Source organism: Dioscorea cayenensis, unplaced genomic scaffold (genome assembly GCF_009730915.1).
Source record: "Dioscorea cayenensis subsp. rotundata cultivar TDr96_F1 unplaced genomic scaffold, TDr96_F1_v2_PseudoChromosome.rev07_lg8_w22 25.fasta BLBR01001196.1, whole genome shotgun sequence".
NCBI classification, from domain to species: Eukaryota; Viridiplantae; Streptophyta; class Magnoliopsida; order Dioscoreales; family Dioscoreaceae; genus Dioscorea; species Dioscorea cayenensis.
This window is the reverse complement of record NW_024087587.1, coordinates 1-14,330: the sequence shown is the minus strand read 5'-3', so window position 1 is coordinate 14,330 and position 14,330 is coordinate 1. Positions and strand designations below refer to the sequence as shown.

At 43.0% G+C, this 14,330-nt stretch overlaps 1 protein-coding gene across 1 annotated transcript; it reads right to left on the bottom strand.

The window, feature by feature from the left end:
* Positions 1–733: 733 nt before the first annotated feature.
* Positions 734–2,800, bottom strand: LOC120255797 (putative glycerol-3-phosphate transporter 4). Its single transcript, XM_039263570.1, has 3 exons — positions 2,498–2,800; positions 1,782–2,307; positions 734–1,485 (listed from the first exon to the last, which is right to left on the bottom strand). The coding sequence occupies exons 1-3, from the start codon at positions 2,798–2,800 to the stop codon at positions 734–736; spliced, it is 1,581 nt and encodes a 526-aa protein (XP_039119504.1).
* Between the last annotated feature and the right edge of the window lie 11,530 nt (positions 2,801–14,330).

Sequence of the window (14,330 nt, the reverse complement as noted above, 5' to 3'; positions counted from 1 at the left end):
CTCATACAGATGTGGGACTAAAGTGGGTTAGTTCATTTGCAATCATTACATTACCCCACCGATAAAGACATCGACGCCTCGCTCGGGCCCGGCTAATCCGCGCCGACCAACAAGACTTTCACTCAGTGGCACTTCACTGCACTCCCAGCAGCAGCCACCACTGGTCGAACCCTCCCTCGTCGAACCCTCGTCGGGCTGAGAGCACCCGACTCAAACCCCGACGCAGTCGCGTGCCCCACATCGACTTCTCAACGAAAGCACCATCATATGCACTACGCAGTGTGAGGGAGAGCGTGTCACCAAAAGACCGCCTATAGGATAGGGGTAGCCCCAACCCCTATGGCATGGTGGGGGCGTGACGCTTCACTCAACGACACTTCACTCTGCACCCCAGCTTAAGCCACCACTGCTCGAACCCTTCGTTGGTCAGCCCCTCACCCAACCCACACATAATACACAAAGTGGGATCCACAACTCCACAGACCGGCCTAGTGATGAAGGATGCCCACCACTTATATGCACACAAGGAGTCCATCTCATAGCCGATGTGGGACTAAAGGGGTTAGTTCATTTGCAATCATTACAACTTGTTTACACGTGATAACAATTACATGAATTAGTATGATGAAAGAAAAAACATACCATATCTGAAGTATTTTTCTTGTCAATCTTATTGTTTGTTTAATTCCTTCAAAAGGTTCAAAGCTGTGTAAAATTTCATGAATATCTCTAACTAAGAAGAATCTTCCTGCTGCCTGTCCAGTGTGCTATCCTCATCAGTCGGCGTGTTTATGAGTGGTGCTGTGATAGAAGCTGCAATAGAAAGAAAAAATAATACGAAATTAATAATCTCAAGAATAACGGCCAATAGGAATTTGCAGAGCAGATTGAAAAATGTCCCAGTATGGGAAAAACAAAAATCTCCACCTAGTTCCCCCATCCGACCACTGTTGTGCCGATTTTGCATAGTTTGTATTTTGCTTTTCAAGTATGGGACAATTTGTGGAGAATATAGTGAAATAATAGATAGCACTGCTACAACCTCAAGCACTACCAAGACGGCATTTGAATTCAACTCTTGTTTTAAAAAATATCCTATAAGGAGCCCAAGAGTGGCGCCAAATGAGCCAGTGCCATCTATAATCGCTGTAACAGTTGCCAAAGCTAGACCATGTCCTTGAAGTGCATTGTGAGTTCCAAGATCAGCAGATACACCAGTTGTTATAAATGCACAGAGGCCATTAACCGCTAAACCAATGACAATCATCAGTATTATGTTCATCAGCTGTGAAATATTTCCCAAAATGCCGTAGAAAATAATAGCAAGTGCACCCAGAGCTATGAATCCAGCCGCAGGATGGTCTTTAGCATTGAATAGGCCATATATACATCCAGCACAGATACTACCCAAAATCCCCCCTACATCAAAAAATAGCGTAGACAGGTTTCCAGCAGTGATGACTGACATAAGCTTCCCACCTATTTCTGCAAGAAATATGTAGAAATTAAATACATGGCAAACAACAACAAATTGCACATAACTGAGACTGGCATAGTGATGTTGCTTAAACAACAAATTCCACTCCAATTATACATGAGGTATGTATTATTCAAATGTTTGACAACAATACTGTTGAAATGAGCTGTTTCAAGATAGGGATTTGATATAATACTGGCTGAAGTAAATGAAGAAGTAACATAATCTTATTTTTATCAAGAACAGAACACAAATAAAAATAAAAGTAAAAATAAAAAAGAATAGGAATAAGTGAAAACTTTACTATTTTTACTGAGTTGGGAGGGCAACGCAGCCACGAACATATAAGCCAGAAACTTCGCTCCAAGAAGACAGCCAGCATACGGTTTAACTCCGGGTATTTGGAAAGCCGCATAGACCCTCCCAATTGCATTCATATTATTCACATCACCTTGCCCTGGGTCATTACCCTGTCTCTCTTGCGTTGTTGCTGCCTCATCTTGCCCACTCTGATGCCGATGCCGTCCCGGCCGAATGTGTCCTGTCTCTTCATCCTGATTTGGAAACTGAATACTCTCAGGGTGAGGAATCAAGAAGAACAACACCAGAAGCCCTCCCGCAACCATCATCAATCCAGGAATTATAAAAGACAATCCCCATCCACGATGAAGAGCAAAACCCGCTAGCAGGGTCCCCACTATATTCCCCATCGAAACAAACGGATTCCAGATCCCCATAATCAGCCACCAATAACCCTGTTCTTGATACCAGTTCTCGACCACTGCCACCACCCACGGCCAACCGGTCGCCTGAAACAACCCCGACAGCATCTGCAACACAAGATAGTACCAAAAAACGTGGATTTCAAAGCAGTAACCCATTCCGAAGAGGATGACTAATAGCCAACTCAAGATCATGCCCCCTGTTAGGAGAATCCCAAGATCATGACGATCGCCAAGGTGCCCCCCCCAAGAACGACCCAAAGAAATAGCAGGCAAGAAAGGCGACATCAAGACAAACAATCTTGGTGTTGCCGCCCGTGGCGTTGAACGGAGCCCAGCCCTCGCTGACGGAGTCTTTGCTGGGGGACTCGCTTAAGCTTTGAGGGATGAAGACAGGACCGAGCGGCCAAGGGGGACTCGCATAAGATTTTTGAGGATTGAGGGCACTCTGGACGATGCTTGTGGGCTTGCGAGAGACGAGGTACAAGAAGTACGTGATGAACGTGAGGGACAAGACGATGTATCCATGCGTTTTCAAGCTCCATTGCAGCCGGGGCTGGATGGACCTCATGGCCAGAGACGATGGAGGTCTAGCTGCCATCGTTGCACCCCCCCCAAACCCTAGATGATGGTTTTCTCTGATTATCAGAAGAAGAAGAAGAAGAAGAAGAAGAAGAAGAAGAAGAAGAAGAAGAAGAAGAAGAAGAAGAAGAAGAGTGAGGAGTGATCGCGGGAAGAGAACGCGCGCAGTGGGAGGGAAAAGAAAAAGGAACACGTGTCCTGATTTGAATGGACACATTTCAAATTTAAGAAAAGCGGGAAAGTAGTTAGTTACATGCAACGCCGCCATTGCCACGTGTCTTTTGTGCCGTACTGTACCTGATTAACGGTAAATAGGATAAATTTTATATTTAATTAAATATATTTATATTATAAAAATTATGAAAAAAAAAAAATTAATTATATGTGGACTTAATGTTTTTCAAGCTCTTTCTTTTATTTTTAAACAGAGATGAAAATATGGCAAAATTTGTGATTTTTTTTTATCTCATGAAATTTGACTAATCTTAAATTAATTTGATTTCATATAATTTATTTAATTATTCATCATGATTAAAAAATAATTATGTAATAATCCATTGATTAAAAACTCATGAGTATTCCACATTAATTAAAAATAATTAAATAGTGTAGTATCTGTTTTTTCTGATGCTATATTTAAATTAATAATTTAAATTCATAATGTTGTAGTGTTGTATATATATAATATTTAAAATATAAATCATAGAAGACCAAATTAATTTATATAAATTAATACCTTTTTTTCTTTAAAATGTTGTATTCTAGATTGATCAATGTATGTGTATATATATATATATATTTTTTTTGAAATAAATGTGGATAAACCACAGCTTTATTGAATAAAAAGAGACAGAGAGTACAAGATAAAAATCTCTCACCGTAAGTGAGGAGAGGAACTAAAAACAACAGGAAAAATAAAAGAGCAGGGAGAGAAGGAGCTAGGGAAGGCGTGAAGACACTGCCTCGCCTCCTCAAGCCTATCCAAGCCATCAAAAGGAGCAACTACTCCCTCGCATGATCGTAGTCCGATTCTCCAACGGGGTTTGAGTCTCGTCGTGTCAGAAGTTAAGAGAGCGCTTGATTTTCGTAGAAGCTTCAGCTGAGGGACCGGTTGTCGACTATCTCCGTGAATTGAGAACCAAGAGAGGAGCATATTAGCAGTTTTAATAAAGATATTGAAAACCGATAAAGCAGTCAAATGGAAAATACGAGTGTTTCGTTCAATCCAAATATTCCACAAGATTGCACGAGAAATAAGATCCCAGAGGGTTCGGTGTTGTGGGATAAGAGATGGAATCCAAGAAGTCCAACGAGTGGGAATTGAATGTGGAGAAAGGTTGAAACCAAGGATTTGAGAAAAGAAACCCCAGAGACGATTGGAGAAATCACATTCAAGAAAAAGATGGTTAATATTTTTTGAAGCTTTGTGACATAGAACACAAAGGTTCATGGAGCTTTGAGTGTTGCACCCTCTTTTAAAGAGATTTGTGAGAGTGAGAATTTTATCTTCCCAGCGAGCCAGCAGAAAAGAGTTATTTTTCATAGGACAACGGGTTTTTCAGAAATGAGAATAAAGTGGACTACGCATTCCACCATCAATGAGGAATTTATAAAATGATTTGACAGTGAATTTTCCACTTTGTGTATATATTTATACTAATGACTTTTATTTATTTATTTATTTATTTTAAAAAGAAGGAATACATGGTCATGACTCACGTGTGATGCTCTTTTTCATGCTTTGAAACCCGAATGGGCACATAATTGGGTTCTTCCGTCTCATATAGGCTCAAAACAAGCAAAGTAATGTGCCAACTCAATGATTTATAGTCATAAATAGAATAATAATTGGGTCAAGAGGTCCAACAAGGTGCAACACACTTGACCACTTCTCTTTCTCAAACAGCCACGACCACGTAGGATGAGCCCCATTTCCTAGTCCATTTTACACCCTTGTACCGTTCTGTCACCTTCCTATTTATTTTTTCCTCTTAATTAATATTAGGGAAAATTACTGTTCACCCCTCGTAATTTTCAAAACTTCCCAAAAACCCCCTCCTACTTTTACACACCACGGACAGCCCTTCCGTTAGTGTTTAACTTCTCTTTTACCCCCTACCGCTCACTTCAAATGGGTCCATGTCGTGAAATCCCATTTTTGGCCCCTCGAAAATAGTGGGAAAGGAAAGCGCCAAATCACATCATGTTCAACCTTTCAAGGGCTTTCGCTGGTTTCGATAGACAATGCCAAGGAGTTACATTACATCTTGTTATTCTCCTCATTATCATACCCGAAATATATAAATCGGCTTTTCGAATGTAAAAATGAAATTGATTTCCATCGGATCGGGTCAAGCGCACTTCATCTTCAAACGAATGTAGTCGATTTTTATCGTCGAGGCGCAGCACGTGCCATTGTCGTCTTCTCGCTTATGGTTGTAAAGTTGTATTACGACGAGAAGAACAGTAATTACGATGAGTTCATTTCGTCAGTAAAGTTCTTCCTCGCTTATGGTTATCTATTTGTATATTTTTAAATAATGTTTAACTATTTGCTATTATCCGCTTAAATATTTTTACTAATATGTTTAATAATTGTCATATCCGCTTTAATACTTCCCATCTCCGCTTAACATTATCTTTACATGTATAACTATTCATAAACGTGTAAATTCTCAAAGTCTCCGTGAAAACGGTGATCTTTTCGCTTGATCCCGAATTGTCTGGCATGTGGCACGCTGGCGGGTAGCAAGAGATCAGGTATCCCGTACGTAGAATTAATGACGGGCATTAATTCTTACGACGCAGTAACATAAATTTCCAACACCCGCTCGCTCTCATCGACCAATGTCGGCCATCGCGTGCTTTAACTTTTTTTCCTGGATCACGAAGAGTCACCGCTCGTGGACTTCACACCATAAATAACTGCGAAGAACCCTCCCCACGACAACCACCCTCGTCGTCCTCATCATCCTCCTCCTCCTCCTCCTCCTCTTCCTCCTCTTCCCACGGACAACCACTCTATCCCGAAAAGCGATGTTTCGTGAGCCTTCTTCCCTTATCTTGAGAATCATCAGCCGTAATCACCGAACTAGTTAAACTATCTTTTTCTCGCCTGCCGAAAGTCCTCCCCTAATCGCCTCGAACGCAGAGGATTCTCCAGTGCTGGACGACGGGAAAGCAATTAAGAGAGCATTTCGACTTGGGTATGAAAAGAAAGTTTTCACGTATCGCGTGATTGCGGAGGATTCTCTGAGGAGGGAGATCATGAAACATCCTTTAAGACGGGGTCGACATTTACCACTTGAGACTTTCTCGTTAACGCTTAAGAAAATGACGCCGATGTACAAAGCTCATATACGCTACGTGTTTAACCATCGTGATCGCTCGCTTAAGTCCTACCACGACACATCGATTAATAGTCGCTTTTCATGAATGTGTGTTGTTTAACCTTTTTTTAATGTTGGACGCTTTTGCAGTGTTCAAGTCGACGCGCTTGTTATGCAAACCGCTGGAGCATCTCGAATGTACATGACACTTGTTTCGCTATACGAGGGTCGAGTCGTGAGTGTCCAAAGTCCGAGCGGACGTCAGAAATGTTGTAAATGTTGTAAAATCTTTGTAAATGTTGTAAATGTTGTAAAATCTTTTATAAATAAAAACGAAACAATCGTATTCGATCGTGAACTTCCTGAAATTTAAACTGAGACCTAGTAAAAACAATGTGGGAAACAAAAAAACGCTCATCAGTAAACAATAGAAAAAGTTAAACAATACTCAAGTTACTCTTTTAAAACAATGACAACGGTGTTTAAGAAAAAATACGTAAATATGTTTAAACAAATGACTCAGAGGTACCCATCTAGCGAACGCTGATGTCGCTGAAAAGCATTCAATTTAAACAATAACATATTATTTTTACATGATATAGACTTTTAGTTAAACAAGTTAACCGTTATTTTAAACACTATATGTATCCTGCTTTAAACATAAAAAGCTCGACGCTTACTACGTAGACTCATGTTGAGTCGAGAACTTTCATCTCGAACGATGATAACATGTCTTCCTCGCGACAATGACATATATTTCCCTTTTTCGCCCTTGGGATGGAGGGAAAAATACCGCCCAATCACATCACGCCTAATCTAACCTCTATGCATACAACTGCAGACTTTTTTTGTTTGCAGCTCGACGCTGCTTTGTTCTTTACATCTTCTACTTCTTCTTCGTCGTCTTCGCTTTTGTTCTTCATTTCATTAGGTTTCAGACTGATTTGGTTTTCGACCGATATATTACGGAGAGTTTTTGTGGTATCGCTAGATTCAACTGGGAGGGAAGAGTGCTAATGTTCACTGCTCGCACTTTTGGGAATTGGTGTTAATGAGATATGTGAGCCGATGGGGTCTCAAGTTTCTCTGTCGTGGTTAAGTTCATCACACCGGATGGATATAAAACGGTTTCGCCCAATAGAAAACGATGTCGACTTCCATCGGATGTGTCACGTCCCACTCCATCTTCAAATGTGTCAGTAGTTGATCTTGTCGTCGAGACGTAAAAATGTGCCATCGCTGAATCCTAAATGAAAACGAGGTTTACTCGTCTGTAGTTCCTTTTCTTTTAATTATTTCAATTGTTCTGGGGTCATTATCGTTTAAATACGTCCGCCATCGTTAACATATCAGTACTAGTCCTTTACGTTATTAGTTAATTGTTTAAGTATTTAATTTAACGCTTTAACTATTGTCATTATCGCTAAAACATTATATTCTCCGCTTAACATATTGATCTTTTCATTCGATCAAGTGTCAGGTGAATTCGGATTCGCGAGTGCTCCCATTCATCCCCATAGGCGACTCCCTCGACGGCTGGGATGTCTTACTTCCTCGCCGATCATTCTCAAGTGTTGTCGCTGGATATTGGTCAACGCTTTTGACGGTGTCGAACATTTCGTGGATGTACTCGAAATCATGCAATCAAAAGGAATTTTGACTTCAAATTCATAAAGAACTAAAAACATCGGGCGATCGTGGAATGCTGCCGATGGTTGTCGCTGGCGCCTTCACGCATCAAAAAGAGTATAACAAAAAAATACTTTCGTAATCAAGACAATCAACCCGTCACACACTTGCGGTGGCGGTATAGGTTCGAGGCCACATCCGAAAAGCGCCCAAAAATGGGTTAGCGACGAGTGATTCGAAGCTCAAGGACCGCCCCTCGTACAAGGCCATCGACATTCGAAGGACATGTATGCGGGAACATGGTGTCCACATACCATACAAGCGTGCTTGGTTGGGAAAAGAGCATGCCCGGGTGGTCCTCGACTGCAGCCGACATCTCCGACTATGATCGCTTTGCTTTTGGTACGTGGATAAGTGCGGTCGAGACAACCTGCAGCTATGGCGATCGTGAGAGAGACTGCGTGATCGCTTTTAAACGTGCATTCTTTTCTTTCGTGGGCGTATTAGGATTCAAGAGGGCTTGCAGCGTCATTGCTTTCTCGATGGTACCCACCTCCTTGGAAAAAATATCGGGTACACTCATCGTGCCACGGGGAAAGATGGTAACAATGGTTTTCCACGTCGCCTTCGTGATAGTCGACAACGAGATCCCGACGCCAATCGGACTTGGTTCATATCTCAAGTCAGCGACGCCTTATACGAGGGTGGAGATTATCATGAGATAATTACCTTCGTGTCGGACAGTCCAAGCGGCCTCGTGAGCGTAATTGGCAGAGTCTTCCCTTCTTCGCCACACGCTGCATCGCCTTCGGACATTTGAGGCCAATTTTACGGAAAAGCCAAATGCTCGACTCTGGGAAGGCATCGAGGGAGGAGTGCTCGGTTCATATGCTTCAAGATTGCGCTGGGCATCCACTCGCTAAAGATTTCGACGATACCGCTGAATGAATCGCAGCCATATCACCCGAAGCTCATCACCGGGTCGATTAATAAACTGGATATGCACATTGGTCGAATTATCTCGCTCTGAGGTGATCGTTGGGGCTGAGATGTATTCGAACGTCGCTGAGTCGCTCAATGCTTGATCAAGGAAGCTCGCCATTTACCGCCGATGTAAAATGGTCGACTCCATAAGGTCTCGCGAATGTTGATTTACACTTAACATTTAGTATTACCCTTTAAACATTCTCAATCTTTGTTTAATTACACTTTTCTCGACTTTTAAATATTAATCATTTCGCTTTATTTAATTACAATAATGTTTAAACATGTCGACGTAATTATTTAACCATCACCGCCTTTGTTTAACCTTATTTGCCGTGTCGAGTCGACGCGCATGTTATGTAACCCAGGCTGAGCAAGCGATCAAACGGGAGACCCTACTTACGCCCGTACATACATCTCGGGTTAGAGATCATTGTCGAGGACAAACGAAATCTGCGTGTTGGTCAGTGTGTCGACGATCGCTACGAGCGATCGACCAATCACAAGAACTCCGGATCTCGCCATCGTAACTTGTTCATGTCGAAGGTGGCAAGTTTATGGTATCCCTGCAGAAACATGCTTTACGCAGCAATAATGCAGATGCACACCAACGACATCGATTTACGAAGCGGGTACTTCACCGTCGATAATTACAAACCGGCATACAAATGAGTTATATTCCCCATACCCGACGATGACAGCCTTCGGGACGGAATCGCGAGCTTCGCTTTGCATCACCGCGGATTAGAAGGCGCTCAGGGCGGCCTAGACGAAAGAGGATCGAGTCGCAGCGTTTGATGTCCGCGAAGTTACATGCAGCACTCACGCCAAGGATCCGGCCACAATCGACGATCTTGCAATGAAACTGTCACGACTAGGCATCGTTAATAAACCGACGACGATGTGTGGAAACATTGTGTATTTATAACGAATTGAATGTATTTACACGGAGACATTGTTATTTTTAAACGGATACACTCGTAATTTGAAATATTTCTAACCGATGTTTAAACGATATATGGTATATTTAAACAATGAAACGGAAATGTACACAACTACAACGAAATTAAACAATGAAATGAAAACTCGAATGAAATTTAACCCGCCTTACAATTGAAAAACAAACAAAAATTTACATCGAGATATACAAGTCATGTTCTTCAAAAACAAAAACAATGAATTGAATCGTGTATTGATGGGCAACTTTCCATATTTAGTTAAACAATAAGTGCATTCATTTAAACGAGAAAGTGTTATTTTAAACGGGCACACCGTAATTTGAAATATTTAAAACCGATGTTTAAACGATATATACTATATTTAAACAATGAAAGTGAAATGTACACAATCACAACGTAAATTAAACAATGAAATAAAAACCGAATGGAATTTAACCCGCTTTTACAATTCAAAACAAACAAAATTTACATTAAGATATACAAGTCATGTTCTTCAACACGAAAAACAATGAATTGAATTTGTCCGATTTACATTTGAAAACAAAATCGACAATGATATACAAGACATGTTATTCAAAAATGTAATTTAACCCGGGCGACGACACCCCTTTGTCATGGACGCCTACCGCCTCCCTCCTAAGTATGCGTAACATACCGTAATCCGAGGTAAGGAACGCCCGTCTGCGGTGAGTCGTGAATCTCTCACCCCACGAACTGCTCGATAAACCGCATGACGACGCGACGCTAATCGACGCCTTGTGCTGCGGGGTTTCGTGTCGCGAGCACGAGCGGGTACTTTGTTGCCGTCGACTCGCCTAACTCCATATCGACACAAAGGTCGAATAGATTCCACTGCCGAGATATGCAAGTCGAGATTAGAATACCGATTTAAATACCAAACTGTATATTAATCGGACATAATTAAAGAACTTACCATGTCCAACGCCGTCCTTATCGCATTCCTGACACGAAGAATAATGCCTCGTATTCTTGTTTATCATCGTCTGTGACGCACGACATGGAAGTGGCCATTCATGATTATCGGGAGGACGACAATTAACTTCACGCAGGTCATGCAGACAAAGATCCCCGATCATAGCCATAATCGTGTCATGTGCGTCGTCTCGCTGACATAAACAAGCGTAAGCGTCCCTGATGATGGAGGCGCGCTTCTTGTAAGGATATGGCTCTTTGCTCAGCGACTTTTGTATTATGCATACGAAAGCGCCCATCACATCATCAGTGACCATCTCCTTCCCTCGAGACAGTATAACCTCGTCAGCGCGTAGAGTGCCGATACGGCTATTCTTCCACACGTACGATCTTACGAGGTTAAACGATAATAGATATTAGAAGATTCATATCAGAAATATTTTAAATGATATTATCAATTGTTACACGATATTATATATAATTAAAGCGGTAGGCTAAAACTTTAAAATGATAACATAATTGTATTAAACACTATTAGGTAATAGTTAAACACTATAAGAAACTCTTTAAACAATATCATAAAAAGCGTTACACTTACCCGTCCATGAGGCGCTGAGGAAGATCCTCATCGACTCCTGTCGATGTTGTTAAAACCACTCGAGCCAACCCATTTCTTCTTCTTCGAATAAAAGCTTTCCGAGCCGTCGGTCCAATTTTGATTGGCTCTTGATCATCTCTCTCGTTGCTCGGTCGGGGGTCTTCATCAAGCATCTTCCTTCGATCGGGGAGCGATGGCGTATGACATCAGCTGCAGACATCGCTCACATTGTTGTTCTTGTTGTGGGATTGTGTGCGACCGATCTTGAGGGACGGCGGCGGCAAACGACCAGAACCGCATCCTTCACATGGTTCTTGTTGTGGTGGGATCGTGTCCCCGCTGGGCTGCTCGACGCTTGTCAGCCACGCAGCCGACGGCAAGCGGATCGGCGATCTTCTCAATGCCGTAGCCATGGCACAGCGATCATGGGAGACACACCCTTAACTTGTTCTCGACCCCGAGGATTGCTGTCCATCTTTCTGACGCCGATCTCGCCGACCGGTTCCACCGGGTCGAGCGATTTCATCGAGAAGAGAGTCAGCGACCTTCATCGACGGCAGCCAGACACATCATCTCGATGTCCTCACGCTACGTGCCAGTGTCATCGGCGGCAGACTCGATGCGACATCGACTAGCCGATAGTTGTTACGTGTGTTCATCGTCGGTAGCGGTGGAGACGGAAGCGACGATTGCTCCTCTTTTTCGCAAAAAGTCTGCTTCGAATGTGCACCGCCTGGAATGACCTTCCCTGATGATGTCGTCGTCAGTCAAATTCAGCGCCTCGTTCGTCGGTGCCGGTTCTTCGAGGGATGGCCGCCCGATTGTGACACGTGCTTGCGCACCGTCTCGCATGTCGGCAACCGGCTTCAGTCGTCGTCGCGTACTGCGTAGAGTTGCGGTGACGTCGTGATATCGGTGCGGTACTGTGATCGGAGGCTACCCGTGCTGTCGAGAAGCATGTTATGCGTGGTGAAGAGTTGTTGCTGTCTAGGTAGGGGGTAGGGAGGGCTTCTCGCAGCGTCGAGGAATCGTCTATGCGCGTGGTGAGTTTGGAAGTAGGAGAGTCCAGGCCAGGCGCGCACGATAGAGCTTCACTCTCGTCCGCGCTCGAGCGAAAGTGGTTCGGGAGCGATGGCATCCAGTCCGTCCGATTGGCGCCAACAAATATTTCTTCTTCGACGATGCCGGAACTCCGGAAACTAACATATGTAAAACCAAACAATTTTCAGAGATGACATTCATTTTAAACTATAAAAACTATATGTTTAAACGTTATAGAATATAATTAAGCGAGAGAAGCAAAAATATTTTAAACCATATATGAATAAGAGTTAAGCGGTAAATACTAAAGTTAAACGCTAAATAAAATGTTTAAACATTAAAGACTTATGTTAAACGATTGTCCATGATTTATTACTCTTTCCGATTGAGCGACGTGAAGCTACGTTTCTCTACCGTCGCTTGCTTCCGAGTGAAGATACTTTCGCCGTGTAGCAGCGATCGCTTTGGGATCTTCTTAGAAAGCGGACTTTTCTTCCCGTTCCGTCGACTCAGTAAAACCAGACGTTAAGCGCGACGGCAACCCTTAATGTACCTGTGTTGGTCTTGCTTCGGCGCATCTATCTTGCACTTTCAGGCGCGCTTATGGAATATCCTCCATAAGCGGCACTGAAATGCGCCTGCTTGTCGTGTCGCCCGCAGGTCAGTAGATCATCGACGCATCAGCGATCCGGTTCGAACCAGCGTGATGTATTTTGGGAAGAAGGGAGTCATCGTGAGGTACGCCATCGAGGTTTGACAAAAGTATCTTCTTACTCACTCACGTCGAACAAGTTGCGCTGAGTGCTCTTGATGGAGTCGTCGTCTCTCGTAGGTCTTTGATGAGATACAGAGCGCCGAGCCTCGACACGTTTTCTTCTTGGCGAAGACCAGCTGCGTCGCCGCATACGCACTCGAGACCGAGGGCCACGTCTTGAGGTCTGAAACTTCGGTGAGCTTTCCCCGATCCACGAATTTGTAGTGCGACCATCGTCAGCTGCGAAAAGAGAATCAGAAGGGCCCTATCGGTATATGGCTTCGACTCTCGATTGAGCAGCATACGCGGTGTCCTTCGAATAATCTCGTGTGGGGGTCGTGTTAGCTTTCAATTCGGGCTAAGGTTCTCACTGACCGATTGCCAAATAGCAGCGCCCGTTAACTAGGTTGACGCCATAATCACTGGCTGCGGTATTAATAGTTTAGCGGAAATATAAGGTTTTAAAGCGGTAAGCTCTCGGTTATTAAGCAGAGATAAAATGTTAAGCGAGACCCATTTTGTTAAAAAGCGAGATCGAGAATACTTAGCGAGGAGAACAGACAAATGTTAAGCGTAACATCTCATTTCTTAAACGTCGACCTACGTTTGTAAAAGCTCGCAACCATATCAAAGCGAAGCGGAAAATGTACATTATAAATATTACACAAATCATAACAATCGACTATTTCGAGTAGTGTATACATGACAAATGCTGAAAAACAAAACAAAACCCTACGAGAAATCTCCTATGGACTAACAAAACCCAGTGGAAATCCCTACTGAGACTTGATATCTTCGCAACAAAAGCAGGAGCGTAAACAAAAACCGAAAAATCTTTCTTTGTAATGAGCAGTTAACATAAAACCATACTCAATGCTAGATTGCGAAAGCGATGAAATGCCCGCTGAGTTCTTGTGAGGGGACTATCTTCGAGATCTAGATTGGAAAGGGAAAAGGCGATGAAATGGCAATTCTGGAGGCTTGCGCCGGTAGAACAACCGGAGCGACGGAGTGGAAAAGGCGAAGGCGTGAGTTGAAGAAGCGGTCGCAGCTCCGATAGATTAAGTCTACCAGTCTTACCCTCACGGAAAAGCGGCTTCCTCCTCCGATCGCGAGGATAGGCATGACACGACTCCCCATGCGAGGCGTTTTAGGTCGCAAAAATTTGAAACTGACAGGTCGCGTCCAGATTCTACGTTTGGGGGTTTTGAAAAGCGTAGGCTTTTAAAGAGGAGGGTTTTGGGGGATTGCCAATAGCAAAGAATTGTTTTAGCGATTTACAGACTTAAAAGGGTTTTTAGCCCAATTTCACTTAGATTATT